The sequence below is a fragment of the Phoca vitulina genome, unplaced genomic scaffold (assembly GCF_004348235.1).
Source record: "Phoca vitulina isolate PV1807 unplaced genomic scaffold, GSC_HSeal_1.0 scaffold22, whole genome shotgun sequence".
Lineage (NCBI taxonomy): Eukaryota > Metazoa > Chordata > Mammalia > Carnivora > Phocidae > Phoca > Phoca vitulina.
Genome location: NW_022589725.1, coordinates 16,719,848 through 16,742,191, shown reverse-complemented (window position 1 = coordinate 16,742,191; position 22,344 = coordinate 16,719,848). Strand labels below are relative to the sequence as shown.

The following is a 22,344-nucleotide window of genomic DNA, read 5'->3' as shown; positions in this document are numbered from 1 at the left end:
TGAGATACTCTTTTCCAAAGCTACCCTGGGAGAGTCACACATTAAAACTAGTACCGGTGCATGAATTGTTTACTGACCCGGGTATCTGAGAGTGAGGGAGAGCACAGATGGCTGGCTAAGAGCAAGGGTGACAGGGGGTGGTGCAGACAGCTCGGGCAGGGACCTCTCCTAGTTTCAGGGTGCAGGCTGCCGGGATCGGAGTGAGGGTTGAAAAGAAGTTTAGGGGGAAAGGGACAGGTCATTCAGGCCCCCTAGGGCAGCACAAAGCAAGGCTGTAGCGGCCAAAGCAGGGTAGAGAACCTACCAGCTGAGAGTTTGGGGGGTACCTTCCCAGGGAGCTAGTCTGTCTCTTGCAGAGCGCAGGAATGGAAGTGGCTCCAGAAATGGCTGCCTGAAAAAAACCCCCGAAGATATTCCCCAATCCATCTGGCTGCTGAGGGGCACCCCAGCCCTCAGCCTGCACAGCCGCCCCGGTAGACATGCCTCCGTTCCCACTCCCCAAGGACTCAACGCACAGGATGAAGCGGGGGGTGGGGGTGGGGAGGAGGCAGTAGGGTCTGAATCCGCCTCGTAAGCTGTAGCCGGGTGCTCCAGCCCCTCCACGTTTGTAACAACATGTATCCAACGCTTAATAAATGCCAGGAACCATTCTAAGGTTGATGTAGATAAACTCATTTAATCCTCAACACTAGGAAATCTATGTTTTTATACATAGGAAGTTTTACTATTCATCCCCATTTTACAGCTGAGGAAACGGAGGCACGGAGAGGTTAATCAAGAGCACAGAGTGACAGAGCACAGAGTGAGTGAAAGTTAAGAGTGGGGTGCAGGCCTAGGCCACCCCACACTGCAGAGTAGCACCCTTACCCACTGGGCACTCTGCCTCTTATACCCTCATGTCTACCAGGTGGCGCAGGGGAGAGGTAGGGGAAGCTATCAGTGTTCACCGACTCTGGGTCAGGCACTTGACAAACACTTGTGTGCTTCGATCTCAGAAGAACCCAGTGGAGATGAGCCATGATATTCACTATCCATGTGGGGAAGCAAGACCAGAGAAGTCTGATCATCTGCCAAGGCCACACAGCCCAGGAAGGGGTGGAGCTGAAATCCAAACCTTGGTCTAAGCTCAGCAGGCCTCTCCTCCCCAAATCCCTCTCCCCCTCCCCCCCAGCTAAAGAGCATGGAGACCAGAAGGGAAGGAAAAGGAAGAGGGGGGTGAGGAGGCTGGAGAGGGGCTTCAGAGGCAGTCCTTAGCCTAGCAGCTGCCTTATGTTCCCCAGGGTCCAGGAGAATGTCTGGACCTCCTCCACTTCTTGACGGGCCTCAAGCAGCCATGTCCCTGGAGATGGACCACCCTGATACTCCTGGAGCATTGGCTGGGCTTTTGGGGTCTGGAGCAAGGTCCTGTGGGGTCCCCCACCCTGCTGCGCACCAGGCACCAGGGCAGGATGGGGGCACTGATGATCCCCTGCACAATCCAGCGGCACCTCCTGATCTGTGGACTTGGACAAAAGGGTATACAGCCCGGATGGGGGTACCTCACCTCCTCCAGAGAATAAAGGTGCCAACCCAGACTGCAGGGTGGGCGAGGTCTGGAGCACATGGGGAGGGCATGAGCTGGGACAGAAATCTGGCCTGAAGCCCCCTGGCTCCCCTCTGACCCAGGCTCCACCAGCCCCACAAAAGGGACAAGGCAGGAAGACAGCACAGTCCACGCTTGGGCTGGATGGCCCACGGGGAAGGGAGCAGATCCACGGCAGAGAGGGCCCAGGGCTTCACTGGAGTAGGCGCCGCCTGTATACCACGGTCAGGAGCATGGCCAGGAGCACCCCAGCGGCAGCTGCCCCGAGCCATGGAGCCCAGAGGCTGGCCTGGACGGACTCCTCCTCCACCGGGGGCTGTGGGGTGGCACGCGGCCCAGGATTACCCTCCAGCAGCTCGACGCTGGGGTCCTGGGCCACTTGGATCCGAATGGACTCCACCGACTGGTACTCGTCCTCCTCTGGGGCATTGTCAGGCCCCGCGTCCAAGGACATGCTGTAGCTGAGGGCCAGGTCCACAGAGCACCCCGAGAATGGCTCACTGTCCACCCGGGAGGTCAGCCTGCCCGGCTTGCTCAGCTCCAACTCGGAGCCCCAGACAGCAGAGCTGGGGTCTAGCCCGGGCAAGCTGTCTCTGGCGGAGACACGGGCGGGTACTGGAGCCGCTGCAGTCTCCTGGGAGAGAAAGGAGGGGCTGGAAGGGACTGGAGACGGCAAGGAGACGGCCAAGTTGGGTGGCCCCATTCCCGGCCAGGGCATAAACTAGCATCCCAACCCCCCAATTCCCAGCCCATAGTCCGGGGAGGAAGCCGCCCCCTCTTGGGAGACTCAACCCATTGATGGTACAGGAGGGCAGTGGGGGTGGAGGGGACCAAGGCTCTGCCACAGGATCAGTGGTGACTTCCTCCCAGGCACCCCTCTCACCGCTCACTGGCCTGCCTGTGAGCTCACCCCCATCCCCCTGGAGCCCTTGGTGGTCGTGGCCCCATCCTACTTTGACATTCTGCCTGGGCCGAGGGCCATGAAGCAGCCACAGGGTCAGCGGCCTGGCTATGTGCCTAAAGGGTCCCCTGGACTTGGATCCTCCAGGCAGACAGCAGTAGCAGGGCTGGATGTGCAGGCCCAGAGGGGGCAGCTGGGGTGGGGGGCGGGGAGGCTGCTGCGTCAGTGGTTAATCCCACCTAAGACTGCTGTCTGTAAAGCCCGGGTCACGGAGGGCCAGACTGGATATCCCGGTGGTAAAGAGCAAGGCACTGACGTAGGCAGGCCACCCTGCTCTACCCCTCACCGCTCCGTCTGCAGCCCGGCACTGCCGAGCTTGAGGGGGAGCTGCGAGCTCTAAATGGGCTGAGGCACATGACCAGTGGGGGTGGCCATCACACCCAGCCCTCCCGAGGCATCCGCACTTGAGAGCTCGGATGATTATTATTACTCTAAAGCTCGTGGTGTGGGGTCTGGATGAGGCTAGATCTCAGCTATCCCTACCCCCTCGAGCAGAAGCCCTGCGACAGCCCAGGCTAGAGACAGAATGGGGACTGGAAAGGGTCCAAGGACAGGGCTAGGGGGTAAAAGCCTGGATGACTGCTAGGAGGGGCACAGACTCACCCCCGAGGGTATGTTGCTCCTGATGGCGGGCACTGTGCTGGCGGGCACCTTGCTGGGCACCGTGCTCGCGGACATCCTGTGCTCAGGCACCAGGCCCGCGAGCACTCTGGGTGGCGCTGTGCCAGCACGTACTGAGGTGATGGGCAGTTTGGACGGTGGCAGACTCGTGAGCACATTCGTGGCCACTGCCCCTGAGGGTTTTGAGCGGGCAGGCAACTTGGAAGGCACTGTTCTGTCGAATGCTGCGTTGGCAGGCGCCCCAGAGGGCGCCGTGCTGGTGGTCAGCGAGCTGGGGGACAGCCCTGCCCCACCGGGGCAGACATCGGGCTCACCGGGGTCGCCAGCACCCCTTGCACAGGCCGGGCCCGTGGAAAAGGACGAGGTGCCAGGAGGCGGAGCTGACACGGAGGGCGCAGGCCAACGGCTCGCCCTGGGGAGGGAACGGCTCAAGGGCTGGAAGGACTCAGTCGGAGACACAGGCCCACAGGGTGAGGTGAGGCTGGAGGCCACACCTGCAGGTGGCAAAATAAAAAGGGAGACACACACCACAGGACCGTTACCCTAAAATCACAGTCACCCTGGGATCAGACGGCTGAAGAAGGGCCTCCGTACCCCAGCTCAAGTCCCTACTGCATCCAGGCCTCCCAACTTCCTACCCGGGGAGTCTCCACAGTCCCTTTGGTCATTGCGCCCAGGCCAGAGGGTCCAACAGCCACAGGCACATCCTCGGTCCTATCTACCCTTAGTCCTTGACCTAAAGCCAAGTCTTTCCTCTCGTAAGAGTGAAATGGTCCCTCCCCCTAACAGCATCTAGGAGCTTGAAGATCATTCATTATCCTCTGCTCTTTCTTCTCCTGCCTGGGACACCCCCCTTTCCTCCTGTGCCTGCTCCTTAGCTTGGTGAAATTCTGGATGCTCCTCCCTCCGCCGCCTTCCCCTCCCCCCCAGCAGGAGCGATCCTGGACCAGGCAGAAGAGCTCACAGCAGTCATAGGGCACCAGAGGCCCAGGCAGCCCCCAGTGTGCGCAAATCTCCTGGGAGGCCTACGGACTCAGGGGGAAAGGGGTGCAGGGACAAAGCCATCCCTGACACGAGGGCTTGAACTGGGGCAAGCAGGAGGGAGCAGGTGGTGAGAGTCCATAAAGGCTTTCTCCATGGAACTCTGAGAACACACATGCCAGGCCCTACACTGACAAAGGTCAGGAGTCATTCTGATGTACCATCCCGCGCCCCCCAAATCTAACACACCGCAGAATCTTGTGGGACCTGTGTCTGTGCATATACTGAAATCTAAGTACCCTTTGCCTCCCTGGTCCATAGCAGCGTTTCCTGAAAGGTGTTCTACAGCGAGCTGACATTGCAAAGTATAAATGGGTGCTGGGGGAAGAGTTCTGGGGTGACAGGAGTGTAGGGCACTAAAATGGCTTCTCTGAGCCTTTAACTGTTCATGTGCCTTGTGGCTGTCCCCGGGGCACCCAAAGCGGGGTAGGCCATAGTGTTCCATGGAACACAGTTTGGGAAATGACAGTGCAGAGAAATGCCAGCCTGGGAGGTCAGAGTGGACAGCTCTATATTCCTGAGGGGGAGCGCTGAGATCTGGTGTGGGGGTCCAGGCTCTTACCTGATGAAAATCATACTTCCTCTGGAGGCTGAGAAGTTTTAGTGATTCACTGGGAGCTAGAGCCCCATTTGGAGTAGGGCCGGGCCTAAGGGCTCCCCTGCCTGTAGGTGGCCCAGGCATTCTGCACTGTCCTCCAGGTCCTGGAGAACCCCTGCAGAGTCAGTCCTCTTGGTAGAGTCCAGAAGTAGCCCTAATCCTCTTCCCCTACCTGTAACCACACCCTCTGCAATGTGACAGTCCTCTCATCTAGGGATGGAGTCTGTTCTCCAACTCCTCGACTCTGCACTGGCCTCGTGACTTGCTTTGGCCCACAGAATGAGGCGGGAGGAACGCTGTCAGCTTTGAGCCTTTGCCCCAGGGGCCTGCCCTCTCAGAATTCTGCTCAGCAGCCATGAAACAGACTTGTCTGGTGAAGGACGGAGGACTCGCTGAAGAGAACCAAGGTGCCCCAGCCAACGGGCATAAGCAGAACGTACGTGTGTGTGGGCACCAGCGTGTACACAAGAGGAAATGCAGCCAAGATCTGAAGAACTACCCTGAACCAGCCCAAATTGCTAACCCACAGAATCATGAGCTAAAGAGTCATATTTTAAGCTACTAAATGTTGGAATAATTTGTTACATAGAAAATACGGATACACCCTCTAAGGAATTGGGTTGCTCCCTGAGGTAAACTCCTTTTATTCCCACCCTTGCCTCCTGTCCAAGAAAGCCAGAGGGGCAACTCTACTCTTCACCCTCACTGGGAGGTTGGGAGGCCCTAGAACTCCAGATTCCACACACACCTGCTATGTGGGCACTGCCCAGTTCTGTGTCCTGCTCTTGATGCCCACTGGAGGTCAGAGGGCTGAAGGCCGCCATGTCAGAGGAAGGCTCCAGAGGGCCGGATGGCCTCCTCAGGACATCCCCAAAATGGGGCATCTGTGGGACTTTCTTTGAACTCTGCAAGAGGAAAAATATAAATGAGGCAGTTGCTTCTCCCAGGAGTGGGCATCTCCTACAGGTCTCAGCCCGTGCAATGGATTACAGAAACCAAGGAAGCCCCTTGCCCTGGCTTTGGTCATTGCCAGACCCTCTGTCTATAGAAACCTACCTCACAGAAACACACACCATCTCATGGGGAGTCTCTGTTCACCTGCCTTGCCCTATAAAAGTTCCCCGCCCTGAGGCTACTGCACAGACCCCTTTCTTGGGCTACAAGCCCATGGTGTGGCATCTCCTGGAGACCCCACTGCCCACTCATCACATCCCAATAGAATCAGTCATTTTCCCCTCTGAACTCGATTTTACTGGCAATAATTACTCCAACCACCCCATTACCTCCTGCTTCCCCAGTATCCCTCCACTGGTCATTCCCTGGTCCCTTGATCTAGTTCACCATGTCATCACATGAACCACTGCAAAGACCACAAACCTGTGACCTCACAGCTGGGTGATAAGAGGGTTGAGGGCCACCACGGGGTGAAGCCCTGGTCAGCAGTCTGAAAGCTGGTTTGGAGCCTACCTCCACTGAGGGAGCCCTGAGGTTCTGAGCAGAGATTAGGCATAATTCATGGTGGGGACAGAAGAGAGCTTCTAGAAGCTGGGCAGACAGGAACACAAAAGCAGGGGCCCCAAAGTAGATTGTGAGGACGCACCTCTTCCAGGGACTCTGGTGGCTGGGTGTCCTGGACAGGCATGGGGAAACTTGGCTCCTCCTCTCTGTAGCCGTTGTAGGGGGCACTGGGGGCCACAGCAGGTCTGGAGGGCTGTGGAACCTCAGCAGGAGCTAACTGTGGCCTCCGGACCCCTGGAGGACAAAGATAGAGTGATGTCAAGGGGGAATCAGGGGTGCTCCCAGTGACAGGAGAGGCCTGGGTGTTCCTGGACCCCCAGGCCAACGACTAGCAGCCCCCCATGGCTCCCAAAGCTGTCCTGATGTAGGATGTACTTAGAAGAGACAAGATTCACTGAGTGAGAGGCGGTAGCAGGCGGGAGAGAGGAGGTAGGGAGGGCAAGAACAAGAAGAGATAGAAAGAGTGGGGCGGGAGGGATGGGGGGGAGCACCTCACAAGCCTCTCACCACCCAGACCGGGTCAGCAGTCACCACTTCTCTGTCCCCCGGCATTCTGGAACCCAGTGGCTTTCTCCTCCTCCTTGTGGGTGGCTGTCACCACTGACTGACCCCTCAGAAAGAATGAAAGGAGGGAGGGAGGGAAAAAAGAAAGAAAGCAAACAGGAGGCTATTCTAAGGCTGTAAATCTGAGCAGGGTCTCAGGAGTTGTCTCTGGTCTGAAATATAAATAGGGCTGGCTTGAAGTTTCTTCCTGTTTTGACCACTGAGACCTGACCTCACCAGACCCCTCTGGGCACTTGGCCTGGCAGGGAGCATTGAGAGGGAGCTAAGGAGTAACTGGGCAGCAGCTGGGGTGGGGGACCGAGAAGGCTCCAGGGGAAGTTCGGGGGAGAGGAAGAGATGAGAGAAAGGAAGGAAGGAACCCATGAGGGAGAAAGAGGAGATAGTGAAGGGAGGAGAAGAGAAGAGAGGATTAGAGAGAAAAAGGTAAACTGAGGGAGAGACAGGAGGAAGCGAGAAAGAAGTGGGAAGCAAACAAAAATTAGAGGAAGCCCCATTTGCTGAGCACATGGGAGGTGTCCAGTCCCAGCTAAACACTCAACATGCCATCCACCATCCACCACAGTCCTACGATGCAGATGTCTGGCCATTAGTTCCATTTTACAGAGGAGAAGACTGGACCTCGCCAAAGGGACATGGCTAGCAAGAGGCGAAGCTGCGATCTACACCCAGGTCTACCTATTGCCAGGGAGTCGTGGGAGGGAGGGTAACAGAGGGAGGCAGGGGGTACAGGGGGGAGGGCACAGGCTGAGTGGAGGCCAGGGGTTCCACGAGGAGGGCCAGGGCAGGAAGCTCACCGGGCAGGTTGCTCTGGTAGACGCAGGCCACTTCATCAGCGAGATCCACCAGCTCACAGGCCCTCAGCGCCTTGATGAGGGATTCCACCCAGCCAATCCGCCGCCGAAGGCTGTTGAAGAGCTCCCAGAGGGTGCCCTGGTTCCCAGAGAGCTGGCAAGAGGCCCGCAGTCGGTCCTGGAAGACACAGCCAGCTGCCCTGATCAAGCCAGGTGGCCCTGGCCCCTTCCCCACTCAGGAGGGGACAGCTGCAGAGAGAGGCTCCAAGTACCCACAAGAGCGAGGCAGCCATATGAAGCTCGGTCAGAGCCCAGGACAAGGCCAGTGTTTGGGCCCAAGTGTAAAGGCAGTTACCAGGAAACAGGCTCTTACTGTGTGCCAGGCCCTGTGCTCAGGATGCTGTGAGAATTATCTTATTTAATGCTTTTGTCCCTACTCTACTGGTGAGGAAACTGAGGCTTAGCAGAAATAAGGTAACAAAGATCCTACAGGCAGATCCCAGTTAGTCCGTCACCAAAGCCTGGGGTTTGGTTAGGGAGCCCTGAAGGTAAAAAGAAAAGGTCTGGATTAGCAGAAGAGGAAAGGGTATGCAGGGAACATACGACAAAAAGGAGGCAAAAGGGACAGAGAGAGGAAGCCAAGTCGAAGCATTAGGAGGATGGGGTGCTGGGAGATTCTGGTAAGGAATCTGAGGGTGGCAGAGGTTTCATATGCACCGAATTCCCACATACAGATGGGCAACCAGACAGCAGAAACGAAAACCCACAGGAAACACTTCCTGCAGAACTAGTCACAAGGCATCCCCACAAACCCCCAAATACAAGGGAGGGGGGCTGGATCCCGTCAGCCACGGGCCTGCGCCACTGGGAACAGCTAAAACTGGGAGGCGGCCAGCCCTTCACCTGGGGCCACAACCAGGTCTGAGAGGCTAGGGCGGTCTGGCTCCCGCAAACTCTCAAAACTGAGCCCTGGGCTCCCTGTCAGGACAGGGTCCCATGACAAGGTGAAGGGAGTCCACACTGAGCAGGAACAATGACAAGAGAGATGAAGTAAAGGAAGGTCCCGGTGGGAGCACATGAGGGGACCGAAGTCCAGAAATCTCAGGCAGCCAGCACCCTATTTTTTTAGCACTACACCGTATGGACGCAAGAGGGAGCTCAGCCACGTGGGAAAGGCCAGCCTGAACCACACTTTGTTCTGCAGGTTAGAGAAGCGTCAAGGTCAAGAAGCAGGATGCAGATGATGGACAAGGAAGGAGCTGGCCCTGGCTTTGGGGAGAAGCCCTGAGCCCCACGGCCCCGTCCCGAGTCAGCGGCGGGCTGTCACGCCCCAGCTCACCTGGTCACTTGTGGTGAGGCAGGACAGGTAAGGCAGGATCTCGGGAACATGAACGCGGTCGACAAAATTGCTGTAATGGTGGCGGATATACTCGTACGTCTTATCCTCGGCAAACGTCATCGCTGTCCAGGTTCCGAAGTGACAGAGGGCTCTGGCCCATAAAAGGACAGACGGAGAGGGAAAAAAAGACTGGAAGAAAACACACCACATAGGGCAGCAGAGTTGGGACTGGGGTCGGACAAAAGGCAATGACCCCTTTCTTTCTCAACTCTCTGGAATGTTTGCTTCTTTCTTTAATCGTCCAATTTTATTACTTCCTGAGTCCCAGAGGCCTTCAATAAATTTGCTTAAAAATGAATTGATGACCAAAAGAAATCAGATTCAGATCTAGGCCCCATTTCTGCCCTGCAGGTTGGTCAGCGTTGGGGAGGGTTCTGACTCCCTGTCATATGTGCCCCTAGCCGCGGATAGCAAGAGGGCTCCACCAAGAAGCGCTGCTTTTTTGGTGTACTAGAAAAACAAAAAGCGCAAAATAATAACAGGATCATCCCATTTTAAAGGTGAAGAAAATGAAGTACCAAGAAATTAAGGGGCTTGCTAGTTAGTGGAAGAGCAAAGAACAGAGGTCTTCAGGATCCAGGATCAGGTTCTTTCCAGAATATGACTGTAAGCCCACCATTAAAGCTTGCCACGTACATGTTCTTAGGGTAGGAGGCTGGTTCCACTCACTGTGTGATCTGGGGCAAATTACCAGTCTTTTACAGGTTTCTCTTCACCCCTAAAATGGCTTAGAGAGCTTGTTTTGACAATACAATAGTTCAAGTGCCTCAATTACTAGCGATTGCTACTAGTTGCTTAGGTAGCACTTACCACAACTTGCAATTATAGATGGGGGTTGTCTGCGAGTTTCTTACCTGCCTCCCCCCTCAGGGAGAGCTGCAGGGAATAAGAGGGACAAGATCTCTGCCATCATCCAATTTATATTCTATTGGGGTGGGACAGATAACAAATCAGTAAACATTTACATAAATAGGAATTCCAGATAGTCATCAAGGCTATAAATAAAGCAGGGTAATGAGACAGAACCCCTGGAGGTGATCAGGGAAGTATTTCTGAGTTGGTGACATTTGAGCTGAGGCATTCTGGGCTGTGACAAGATCAGCGTTTTGGGCGGGGGGGAGGGGCACAGCAAATTAGAAGTCCTAAGTTGGAAATGAGCCTGCATGTTTGAAGAACAAAAAGCACGGGGTGCCTGGATGGCTCAGTTGGTTAAGTGACTGCCTTCGGCTCAGGTCATGATCCCAGGGTCCTGGGATAGAGCCCCGCATCGGGCTCCCTGCTCAGTGGGGAGCCTGCTTCTCCCTCTCCCACTCCCCCTGCTTGTGTTCCCTCTCCCGCTGTCTCTGTCAATTAAATAAATAAATAAAATCTTAAAAAAAAAAAAAAAGAACAGAAAGCAGGTCTGGGTGGTCCAGGTTAAGAAAGCTGGGGGGAGGGGCAGAGATCAAGGTCAAGGAGGTTAGGAGGGGTGGCTCATGTGGGGTGTTGCAGGAAAGGACTTTGGGGGTTTTTTTTGTTTTGTTTTGGGAGGTTTTTTGGAGTGAAATGGGAAGCCATCAAGGGGGTTCTGAGCAGGGAAGGGAAAGGATTTGACTTACGTTAAAGACCTCCCTGGTAGTTGTGAGGACCTGGACTGTGGAGGGGCCAGGATGGAAGCAGGGAGACAAATCAGGAGGCTAAAGGAAGGGGCCGCAGGATGGGTATGGCCAGAATGCTGCCCGTGGAGGTGGTGAGAGGTGGTTGGATTCCTGGTGTGCCGTTGATGTGGGAAGTGAGGAAGAGAGAAGAATCAAGGATGATTCCTCAGGTGCTGGGTGGATGGATGGTGCCATTTAGGCAGGCCAGAGAATCTGGTGGAGAAGCTGTGGCACAGAGAGGACTCCAAAGCTCCATTTTGAACAAGTGAAGCTTGAGACGCTATGACATGTCCAAGTGGGTTTTGTGGGAAGAAAGTGGTTGGAAGACAGAGGGCCAGGCGGGAGCAAAAATGTAGGTGCCTGGCTTGGGTGGGACTCTAGGAGACAATGCTGCAGAGCCTCATAGCCTCATGTTGCATTCCTTGCTTTGCTAGCCACCAGGTGCCACATTCCTGCTGGGGCAAGTGTTGATGACAGAGATCAAGAGGATCAAGGAGATGGGGGGGAGGAGTCCTCTGAGCCTTCAGGAGATGAGTGAAGAACAACTCTAAGGTGGTTAAATGACCCTTTTCTCCTTCTCTTCCATGGCATCCAGGGAGGTACCAGGAGAGAGTCAGGTAATACATTCTTCTGCATCTGAGCCTCAGCCCTTAGGCATAAGAGTTTGGGGAGTATGGGGACACCTGGGTGGCTCAGTCAGTTAAGCGTCTGCCTTCAGCTCAGGTCATGATCCCAGGGTCCTGGGATCGAATCCCAAATTGTCTCCTTGCTCAGCGGGTTTTCCCTCTGCCTGCCGCTCCCGCTGATTGTGCTCTCTCTCTCTCTGACAAATAAATAAAATCTTTAAAAAAAAAGGGGGGGGAGACTTGGGGAGTATGGAAGTATAACATGCTCCAACCAAAAAGAAAGGAAGCCCGTTATTTGTTCACATTTATTCACGGTCCATTATAGGCAGCCACATCCTCAGTTTCTTTCATTTAGGAGAGGAGAAATAATGCCAGGTTGCACAAGCCGACCAGTGGCCCTGACAGGATTTGAACCCAGGACTTGCTGCCTCATTGCAGCTCATCATATAACACCTTGCAGAACATAGGGCTGCTGCAGCAAGTGACACTCACAGCCCCAGAGGGACCAAGGCCACGGCTTGGGTGAGGGGAGTCGCTGGATGAGGGTGTTCCTGGGAGGCTGAAACAGTTGAACGGACTGTAAATCGTTCAGACAGGCTGAGTGCATTCCCTCTGGCAGTCGCGGTTCTCAGATCGCTGACTGTCCTTCCAGAAGTTTGTGAGACTCCACAGCATGCATAGGAGAACGTCGTTTTTTGTTTTTTGTTTTTTTCAATGTTTTCCTAGCACCTCCTTCCGGTCTCAGAGAAGGGCGGACCGACGCTGCGAGGTGAGCTGTCTACCCGAATGCCCCGGAGGCTCTGAGTGCGTCCCGGAAAGAAATAACCGCCCGGCCGAGAGGGGCGAGGCCTCACTAATTTGGCTCCGATTCCCGGGTGGGACCCGGACCAGGCCCGCGGAGGGAGGGAGGCTGTTCTCAGCAGATGTCACCACTGAGAACTGTCAAGGCCCCGGGAAGGACGGCGGCCCTGGACTCTAGGCGCGGCCGCGGCTCCGGGAGGTTGGCGCACAGCGGCTAGGCCTCGCCCCGGGGTCACCTTCGGCCTGCGGTGGGCTGGAGGAGCTCAGCAACCGGCACCTGTCTCCTTCCCGCCCAATCTCCCCTCCAGCCCGAGCGGACGCCCCGCGCCACCCTCAGAAGCCCTCGCTGCAGCGAACTGCGCGTGCTTTAGGACACGCTCTTCCCCAGCCCCGCGCACCCAGTCCCGTCCCCGGACCCCCGTGCGCCCCGGCGGACTCCGAGTCCCACTCGGCTCTTGCCGCCGCTGGCCACCTCCCCGAAGGGAGCCGACGGGACAGAGCGCCCGGGGCGGCTAACTTACCTCGGGTAGCAACCACCCCGCGACCTGCCGACCTCCGCGGACACTCCGGAACCCTCCCCCACAGGGGTGGGGCGCGGCGGGGAGGGGCGGGACCGCGCGGCCATTGGCCAGACGGCGGGGGGTGGGGCTTCGAGGCCCACCCGAGCCTGGGCAGCGGGGGCGGTCGCTTGGCCTTGGCTCAGGGGCCTGGACACGCTGGACCGGCGCTCCGGGACCGACCTAGGTTCCTACTGGGGCACAGAGGATCAGATTATTTTCTTTCCTTGTTTGTCTCGAGCAACGTCCAGGGGAAATCCAGAATCTGGCTAGAATCCAAGCCTCGGAGTCAGTGGTCGGCTGGGTCCCCATGCTTCCTACGCGAAGCAATCACTCCTCCCGCCGAGTAATTTGAGGGGGGAGAGTCTTTATGTCGTTTGTACCTGGGTTACCCAGGGCCTGGCACACAGTGAGTGCTCAATAAATATCGGGTGACACGCAAAGTTCACACGGGCGACGCCTAGGGAAGCAGGATCGAGGTGGGAGGAGGCTGGGGAGGTGAGAGCTGGGCAGGGGCGCGACGGTCCTGGATGTGGGGGTTTTTGTTGTTGTTGTTTTAAGATTTTACTTATTTATTTGACAGAGAGAGACACAGCGAGAGAGGGAACACAAGCAGGGGAAGTGGGAGAGGGAGAAGCAGACTCCCTGCAGAGCAGGGAGCCCTACGCGGGGCTCTGATCCCAGGACGCGGGAGATCATGACCTGAGCCAAAGGCAGACGCCTAAGGACTGAGCCACCCAGGCGCCCCCTGGGTGTGGGTCTTGAGTGCTGTGTGGGAAAGGCTTCTCTGCCCAAGGGTCTGGGGTAGGCACCTTCCCACACGGCTTGCCAACTGCCTGGCCCTTCCTCTGCTTGGGGCAGAAACCAGCAACTATTGAGCCCCCACTGTGTTCCAGGTACAGGCTTAAAGTCATATAGCTTAGAGCCCACTAAATACTCTCACAATAACCAGGTCGAGGTTTATCTTTCCTGGTTTTAAGAGAGATTAAAAGAATCAGAAAATGGCAGTTCTTACTAAACTTAAACATGCCAAGCCTATCACCCAGCCACCACTCCTAGCTGTGTGTCCACCTAAAAACGTGCACCATACCTAACGTCCATAGTGACTTTGTTCCCAATAGGCAAACTCTGGAAACAACCCAAAGGTTCCATCAGCAGGAGAATGAAGAGACAAACAGTGGTGTGCTCACACTGTGGAATAGTATACAGCAGTGGGAAAGAACAACCAATGAATACACACAACATGGATGAATCTCACCAGGATAAATAGGCACCACAGCCAACCAAGTCAAGCACAAAGAATACATGCTGTCTGTTCCTTCAGTTGCAAGGAAGGCAAGGTTCAAAAAGAGGCAAAACGCATCTACATAAATAGAAATCATTCACTTGTTACTTCTGGGGTGGGGTACAAGGGAACTTTTGCAGGGAATGGAAATGTTCTATATCTTTTTTTTTTTAAGATTTTATTTGAGAGAGAGAGAGAGCACGTGCACGAGCCAGGGTGGGGTGGGGTGTGCAGGGGCAGGGGGAGAAACAGACTCCCTGCAGGGCTCGATCCCAGGACCCTGGGATCATGACCTGGGCTGAAGGCAGACGATTAATCGATTGAGCCACCCAGGTGCCCCAGAAATGCTCTGTATCTTTTTTTTTTTTTTTTAAAGGTTCCATTTATTTACTTGACAGAGAAAGACACAGCGAGAGAGGGAACACAAGCAGGGGTAGCGGGAGAGGGAGAAGCAGGCTTCCCGCCGAGCAGCGAGCCCGATGCGGGGCTCGATCCCAGGACCCCGGGATCACGACCCGAGCCGAAGGCAGACGCTCAACGACTGAGCCACCCAGGCGCCCCAGAAATGCTCTGTATCTTGATGTGAGTGGTGGGCACATGGGCTTGTGCATATGTAAAAATGCATCAGCTGTACACTTAAGATTGTTACACTTTATACTGCAACTTAAAAAGGAAAGAAAGACTGGGTGCCTGGGTGGCTCAGTCAGTTAAGTGTTGGACTCTTGATTTTGGCTCAGGGCATAATCTCAGGGTCGGGAGATCGAGCCCTGCCTCTGGCTCCGCACTCAGTGGGGAGTCGGCTTGAGGTTCTCTCTCTCAAGGGGAGGGGTTAAGAAGTTTTGCTGAGATCACGTGCAAATGCCTGTGTACATACCTATCTCCAAATCCAGTGCTCCCAAACTAAACCACAGGAAAATGCCTGAACACTTTTTAGATGAGATTTTATTACTTTATTGGTAACCCTGTGGATATTTCACAACATTCAGCATTTACAAAATGTTATTATCACACCTGAACTCAACTAACTATAATAGAGCCAGCTCTGCCTTGTTTAGCCAAGAGAGGCTGAATGTCAATGGGCTTGAGAATTCCTCCTGCCTGCTACCTACACCAAATCCATAACCTCATATCTAATTCTTGCAGGAAGAACATGGGAGTGTGGTGACTGGCTTCCAAATGCAGTTATCACCCTTGTCTCTACCCTTGTATTAAAAAAAAAAATGCATCTTCCTCAAAAATACAATGAGATACTATCTTAGTCCATTTGGGCTGCTATAACAAAAAAACCATACACTGGGAGGCTCAGACAACAAGCACTTACTTCTAGTTCTGGAAGCTAGGAAGTCCAAGATCAAGGTACCAGCAGATTTGGTGTCTCATAGGGGCTCACTTGCTGCTTCAGAGACACAGTCTTCTTGCTGTGTTCTCACGTGGTGGAAGGAGCAAGGGAGCTCTCTGGGGTCTCTTTTAAAAGAGCACTAATTCTATTCATGAGTGCTAAACCCTTATGACCCAAATCACCTCCCAAAGATACCACCCCCAAATACCATCACATTGGGGATTGGGTTTCAAAATATGTATGGGGGGGGGGACATAAACATTTGGTCTATAGCAGATATAAACCTTTAGGATGGCTATTATAAAACCAACAAACAAGAAAATAACAAGCGTTGACAAGGATGTGGAGAAACTGGAATCCGTGTATGTTACTTGTACATTCCCCAACTGAAACTCTCTACCCATTAAACACTAACTCTCAGGGCGCCTGGGTGGCTCAGTTAGTTGGGCGTCTGCCTTCGGCTCGGGTCATGGTCCCGGGGTCCTGGGATCGGGCCCTGCATCGGGCTCCCTGCTCGGCGGGGAGTCTGCTTCTCCCTCTCCCTCTGCTGGTCCCCCTGCTCATGCTCACTCTCTCCTCTCTCACTCTCTGTCAAGTGGATAAATAAAATCTTTAAAAAAAATAAAAATAAAAAAAATAAACACTAACTCTCTACTCTCCATTGCCCCCAGCTCCTAGAAGCTACTATTCTACTTTCTGTCTCTAGGAGTTTCACTATTCTAGATAGCTTATATAAATGGAATCATATAATATTTGTCATTTTGTGACTGGCTTATTTCACTTAACATAATGTCTTCAAAGTTCATCCATGTTATAGTATGTGTTAGAATGTCCTTTTTAAGGCTGAATAATATTCCATTGTATGGATAGACCACATTTTGTTTATCCGTTTGTCCACTGCTTCTACCTTTTGGCAGTTGTGAATAATGCTGCTGTGAACGTGGGTGTACAAATATCTGTTCAAGTCCCTGCTTTCATTTCTTTCGGTATGTATCCAGAGGTAGACTTGCTGGATCATATGGTAATTCTATTTTTAAATTTTTGAGGAAATGGGTATAGAGTTTCAGTTGGAGAAGATGAAAAAGTTCTGGAAATGGATGGTGGTAATGGCTGCACAACAATGCAAGTACTTAATGTCAGAGAACTGTACACTTACCAGCGGTCAGAATGGTAAATTTTATGTTATGTATATGTTACCACAATAAAAATCCTGACCTGCGTAGTCTCCTGCCACCTTTGTCTGGGACCCAAAGGAGGGCACATCATCTCATCTACGGTATTCTTGCCAAAACTCCTAATCTGAAGCCAATCATGTGGAAATGTCAAACAAACCCAAATGTGGGGGGCGCTTGGGTGGCTCAGTTAGTTGAGAGTCTGCCTTTGGCTCGGGTCGTGGTCTTGGGGTCCTGGGATCGAGCTCCGCCTGGGGTCTCCCCTGCTCGGCTGAGAGTCTGCTTCTCCCTCTGCCTCTGCCTATCGCTCCCTCTGCTTGTGCTCTCTCTGTCCCTCTCTTTCTCTCTCTCAAATAAATAAATAAAATCTAAACAAAAACAAAAACAAAACCCAAATGTGGGACATTCAACAGGTGTCTAGTTCAATACAGTAGCCACTTTGCACAGTAGCCATTTCCCACAAATTAAATACCATGTAAAACTCAGTTCCTCAGCCCCACGAGCCACGTTTCAAATGCTATTTTTATATGGCTAATGGCTGCCATAGTGTACAGCACAGATACTGTGCATTTCTATCACTGCAGAAAATTCTATTGAAGAGTTTTTTAAAAAGGTACACTGGACAGCACTGATCTACAGAATAACTCTCCAAAAATGTCAAGGAAAGACTGAGGAACTATTCCTGATTAAACCAGAATAAAGAGATAGAACAACTGAAAGCAATGGGAGATCCTGAATTGGACCCTGAAAACGAAAAAAGGACATTGGTGGGACAAATGAGGAAATCTTACTAAGAGTTTGGATTAATTACTAATACTCCATCTGTGTTAATTTTCTGGGTTTGATCATTGTACTATGGTTATGTAAGATGTAAACATTTTATTATTTTTGCAACCATTTTGTAAGTCTGAAATTATTTCAAAATGAAAATTTTTAAAGTAAATTAAATGTAAAATCATCCCTATCTGGCTATTTATATTAATTTACCTTTTACTGTTGACTGCATTCCACCCTATTTCATGAGTAGAGTTCATTTTGGGGGCTTTTGACGTTTTTATTTAAATTCCATTTAGTTAACATACAGTGTTATATTAGTTTCAAGTGTACAATATAGTGATTCAGCACTTCCATACGTCAGCCAGGGCTCATTACAACAAGTGCACTCCCTAATCCCTATCACTTGTTTCACCCATCTCCCACCCACCTCCTTTCTGGTAACCATCAGTTTGTTCCCTATAGTTAAGAGTCTGTTTCTAGATTTGTCTCTATCTCTCCATGAGTAGAGTTTATTGATTGCTGTCCAATTATTAGTGGAAGGGCAAAAGAGTGATTTATATCCCAGGTGCCCACCCCCGCCCCTCCAGTGAGGGCCTGTGGAGTCTTTAAAGCTCATAACCAAACAGGTGGCCCAAGTCCCCTAGCCAGTGCTACTCTAGGAGGGCTATAGCTCTTAGGTATTGACTCAGCGGCCACCAGCTCACGTTTCCCCCCAGAGAGCAGAGTCAGGCCCAAAGAATAGTGACAGACGGCCCCAAAGGCCCCAAAAAGGGAAATGTTCTCATGTCTGAGTCCCTTCAGGGAACTCTCCAAGACTGAAAAACAAAATATAAGCCCTGCCTTTACAACCTTGTTTCAGGTAAGTTTTTAAACTGCTATTATTTAAACTATTTTATTTTTCACACTGCCAATTTCATTACAAAAAATTAATATATTTTCAGTAAAGCTGAGGAAAAATTATATGCTTATATAGTTAATATGGGGAAAACCAGAAATGCTTGATGAAGAAAACGAAAATCTGTACTCCTAAGGCTACCTCTCAAGAGAAACTGCTAGTGGGGCACCTGGGTGGCTCAGTCGTTAAGCGTCTGCCTTCGGCTCAGGTCATGATCTCAGGGTCCTGGGATCGAGCCCCGCATCGGGCTCCCTGCTCATGGGAAGCCTGCTTCTCCCTCTCCCACTCCCCCTGCTTGTGTTCCCTCTCTTGCTGTGTCTCTCTCTGTCAAATAAATAAATAAAATCTTTAAAAAAAAAAAAAAAAAAAAAAAGAGAAACTGCTAGTGATACTCCAGTGTTGTCTTTTCTTTTTTTTTTAAGATTGATTTATTTATCAGAAAGAGAAAGAGACATGAGAGGCTGGGGGGGAGGGGAGGGAAGGGCAGAGGGAGAAAAAGAATCCCAAGCAGACTCCCTGCTGAGCGCAGAGCCCACAGGGGGCTGGACCCCATGACCCTGAAATCACCACCAGAGCAGAAATCAAGAGTTGGATGCTTAACTGACTGAACCACCCAGGCGCCCCACTCCAGTATCTTTTCTTTTAGTATTTCCTTCCCTGCAATACAGGGCCTCTGAGTCCTCTGGCTTCCAGGAGTTATACTTGACCAGCCACATGAGATCTCTAGACATAACAGGGTCTGCTATAAGCTCACCTTACCTTTCAGTGGTCTCAGGAGAAGAGGGCGTGGCCCGTGTCAGCTTGTGGGTCAGTCCCTGCTGCAGGTGGCCTCTCCGGGGCTCAGTCCCTGTGGTCAGTCAGCATGGCCCTTCATCAGCCTCAGGCCATTGTTTGCTGGGCACCTGACACTCAGGCACCGCTCTCCTGCCCGTCCTTCCCGAGAACCACTGACGGAAGTTGCTTGGCAACAGACATTTACCTGAAATTTGTGGGAAAACAAGCAAATGAGTGCATGGGCAGGATGTGGCTTCCAAGCTACCAGAGTTCCTAAAATTCACAGACCTCCCCCAATACAGGAGCCGTCCCTTGATCACATCCCTCCATGGCCCCAGCTTCCTGCCACACTGCTACTGCCGTGCTTGCTTTCAGACCCTCTTGATGTCTCTTGTCCTAGGGCCCCTCCCCTAGGATCTGGAACCAGTGCAGAAAACAGAAACAACTGTGGTTATGTTGCGCAAGAAAGGGCTTTGTTTCTTGAAGCATAATTCTGTGAAATGTAGCAATCTTAAGTGTGCCACTTGATTTTTACCTAAGTAAACACCTGTGTAACCAGCACCTGGATCAAAATCTAGAATATTTCTGTCTCTCCAGAAAGTTCCCTTGCACCCCTTTATTGATCTTAACCCCAATTCATTATTCTTATTCCAACATCATAGTTTAGTTTTTGCCTGTTCCTGAATTTAATATAAACGAAATCAAATAATACATGCTGTTTTGTGTCTAGCATCTTTCACCCAGCTTCTTTTTTTTTTTTTTTAAGTAATCTCTACCCCTAATGGGGTACTCGAACTCAGCTTTGCATGCTCCACTGACTGAGCCAGCCAAGCACCCCTACTCAACATGTTTTTGACATTCGTCTATGTTGTTGCATGTATCAGGAATTTGTTCTTCCGTTGCTGTTTAGTATCCTATTATATGAATATATCACAATTTGTTTATTCGTTCTACTTTCTATGGAATATTTGGCCTTCTCTGGGTTTGGGCTACTAGCAATAAAGCTGCTATGAACATTCACGTATAAATCTTTTTCTGGAGTTAAGCCCTCATTTAAAAATTGCTGGACAATAGGGTACGTTTAGCTTTATTAGAAGCTTCCAGGAGCACCTGGCTGGTTCAGTTGGTAGAGCATGTGACTCTTGGTCTCAAGGTCGTGAGTTCAAGCCCCACATTGGACATGGAGCCTACTTAAAAAAAAAAAAAAAAAGAAAGCTTCCAAGCAATTCCCCAAAAGTGGTTGCATCACTTTACACTCCCATCAGCAGTGTACTGATGGTTTCAGGTGATTCAATTCAGTCTTCTACTTCACCAACACTTAACATGGTCAGTTTTTTTCCCCACAGGAAGGAATTTAATACAGAGAATTCGTTTGTTTCAAAATTGGAGGGGGGGGGGGGGGGTTGCTGCAGGCAGCAAGAGGCTGCCAAGGGAGTAAGAGCACATCATCATAACCACAGTCAGAAGTGAGGAGGCCCCTGCTGCCATCCCCAGCTCCACCCGGCTCTGTCTCAATGTCTAGTCAATGCAGGAATGCCAAGTCTGGCTGCTGAGACTGGCTCTAGACCCTCACATATTTGTGTCCTTGCTCTCAGCAGAAGTGGCAGCAGGAAGATGGCCTCCACCCCCCCAAATCTCTGATGGGGCATCTAATTGTCAGACCTCACTTTAAATATGTATTTGTAGTTCTGTGCACATTTATATATTTATATATTTAAAGATTGATTTATTTGAGAGAGAGCATGTGAGGAGGAGGAGGGGCAGAGGGAGAGAATCCCAAGCAGATTCCCTGCTGAGCACAAAGCCCAACGGGGGACTTGGTCCCATGACCCATGGGATCATGACCTGAGCCCAATCACGAGTTTGACGCCCAACCGACTGAGCCACCCAGGCACCCCTCATTTTGTATTCTTAATTCTAGCTGCAAAGGAGTCTGGTAAGTGTATTTTTCCACTTTCCAGCCTCTGCAGAATATAGGAGAGCACCCTGTAAGGAGGTAGGGAGGGAGCTGGTTTTTATCAATTGGCTTTTGCTGAGTAAAAAAGCTATCCCAAAATGTAACTGACTAAAATAGCAACCATTGGGCGCCTGGGTGGCTCAGTCCATTAAGTGTCTGCCTTCGGCTCAGGTCATGATCCCAGGGTCCTGGGATCGAGTCCCACATCGGGCTCCCTGCTCAGTGGGGAGCCTGCTTCTCCCTCTACCATTCCCCCCTGCTTGTGCTCTCTCTCTCTCAAATAAATAAAATCTTTAAATAAATAAATAAATAAAATAGCAACCATTTATTTAGCTCACAATTCTGCAGATTGGTGATTTGGTACTGGGCTTAGCTAGGCAGTTCTCATCTTAGTTGTTGGGCTCACTCATGCTGGTTACCAAATCTGTTGGGAACTGACTGGCCGAAGATGGGCTCAGCTGGGATGGATCACCGCTGTTCATGTGATCTCTCACTCTCCAGCAGGCCAACCTAGGCTTGTTTTCATGATGGCTGGGCAGCTTTCCAAGAGAGAGCTCCAAATGCTCTTTAGGCCTCAGCTCCAATATAGCACATCACTTCTGCCACCTTCTGCTGGCTGAAGCTAGACACTAAGGCTGGCCCAGATTCAGGGGCAGTGGGAATAGATTTCCACCTCTTCCAGAATGTGATGTAAAGCCACAGTGCAAGGGTGTGAATAAAGGGTGGACTGAGAAGTCAGGGCAATCAACCGCACTAGTCCACGACACCCACCATACCCCCCACTCCTGGAACCAGCCAGCAAATCCCAAGTACCCTCTTTCTTTTCAACAAGCAACAAGATTCCCTGACTCTTACCTTTTCTGTTCCTTTATTTTGTCCTGTTTCCCAGGTTCCTTTATTTTCCAGATCTTCAAATTAATGTTTAATGTAAGCAATATCTTTACTTTCTGAGAACTCATTCTCTGGTGTTCCATAAGGCAAACCTTATGGATGTGAGATCTTCTTGAATCTAATTACTGAGAATAGTAATTAGAGAAGCTTAAAAAAAATTTTTTTTTCTACTGTTCCCTGCATGGTTTTCCTCTAAAGCCATTTTTTGCTGTTTGCTTAGTTTCTTTTTTGCGTTGGCAGTCTTTCCTCTAATGTCTGGTGAACATTGTTTGCATTAAGAATAAGGCAATAAGGGGCACCTGGGTGGTTCAGTCATTAAGTGTCTGTCTTCGGCTCAGGTCATGGTCCCAGGGTCCTGGGATCGAGTCCCGAGTCAGGCTCCCTGTTCAGCAAGAGGCCTGCTTCTCCCTCTCCCACTCCCCCTGCTTGTGTTCCCTCTCTTGCTGTCTCTCTCTGTCAAATAAATAAAATCTTTAAAAAAAAAAAAAGAACGAGGCAATAAAAAGCACCGGGAAGTTCTGTGCACATCCCCTGGTTGGCTTCCTTCTGGGGCAGCCA

General features: G+C 51.7%; 1 protein-coding gene across 3 annotated transcripts; it reads right to left on the bottom strand.

Moving 5' to 3' along the window:
- Positions 1-439: 439 nt before the first annotated feature.
- MAVS (mitochondrial antiviral signaling protein) lies at positions 440-22,117 on the bottom strand. Of its 3 annotated transcripts, none has more exons than XM_032419696.1 (8): positions 21,751-22,117; positions 18,924-19,143; positions 9,016-9,204; positions 7,680-7,854; positions 6,404-6,555; positions 5,552-5,708; positions 3,147-3,658; positions 440-2,216 (listed from the first exon to the last, which is right to left on the bottom strand). In XM_032419696.1, exons 3-8 carry the CDS (start codon positions 9,133-9,135, stop codon positions 1,776-1,778), a joined length of 1,557 nt encoding a protein of 518 aa, XP_032275587.1. In that variant the 5' UTR covers positions 9,136-9,204; positions 18,924-19,143; positions 21,751-22,117; the 3' UTR covers positions 440-1,775. The 3 variants fall into 3 exon arrangements, with proteins under 3 accessions (XP_032275587.1, XP_032275588.1, XP_032275586.1); XM_032419697.1 differs by lacking the exons at positions 18,924-19,143; positions 21,751-22,117 and adding exons at positions 9,930-10,000; positions 12,661-12,718; XM_032419695.1 differs by lacking the exons at positions 18,924-19,143; positions 21,751-22,117 and adding an exon at positions 12,661-12,724.
- Between the last annotated feature and the right edge of the window lie 227 nt (positions 22,118-22,344).

What these genes read in the sequence shown, in the direction of transcription:
- MAVS (XM_032419696.1), bottom strand. Translation starts at nt 9,135, where the DNA reads ATGACGTTTGCCGAGGATAAGACGTACGAGTATATCCGCCACCATTAC. An exon ending in CACCAGAGTCCCTGGAAGAG is followed by an intron (nt 5,709 to 6,403) that starts GTGCGTCCTCAC and finishes TTCCTCTTGCAG; the next exon opens with AGTTCAAAGAAAGTCCCACA. An exon ending in GGGCAGTGCCCACATAGCAG is followed by an intron (nt 3,659 to 5,551) that starts GTGTGTGTGGAA and finishes TGCCACCTGCAG; the next exon opens with GTGTGGCCTCCAGCCTCACC.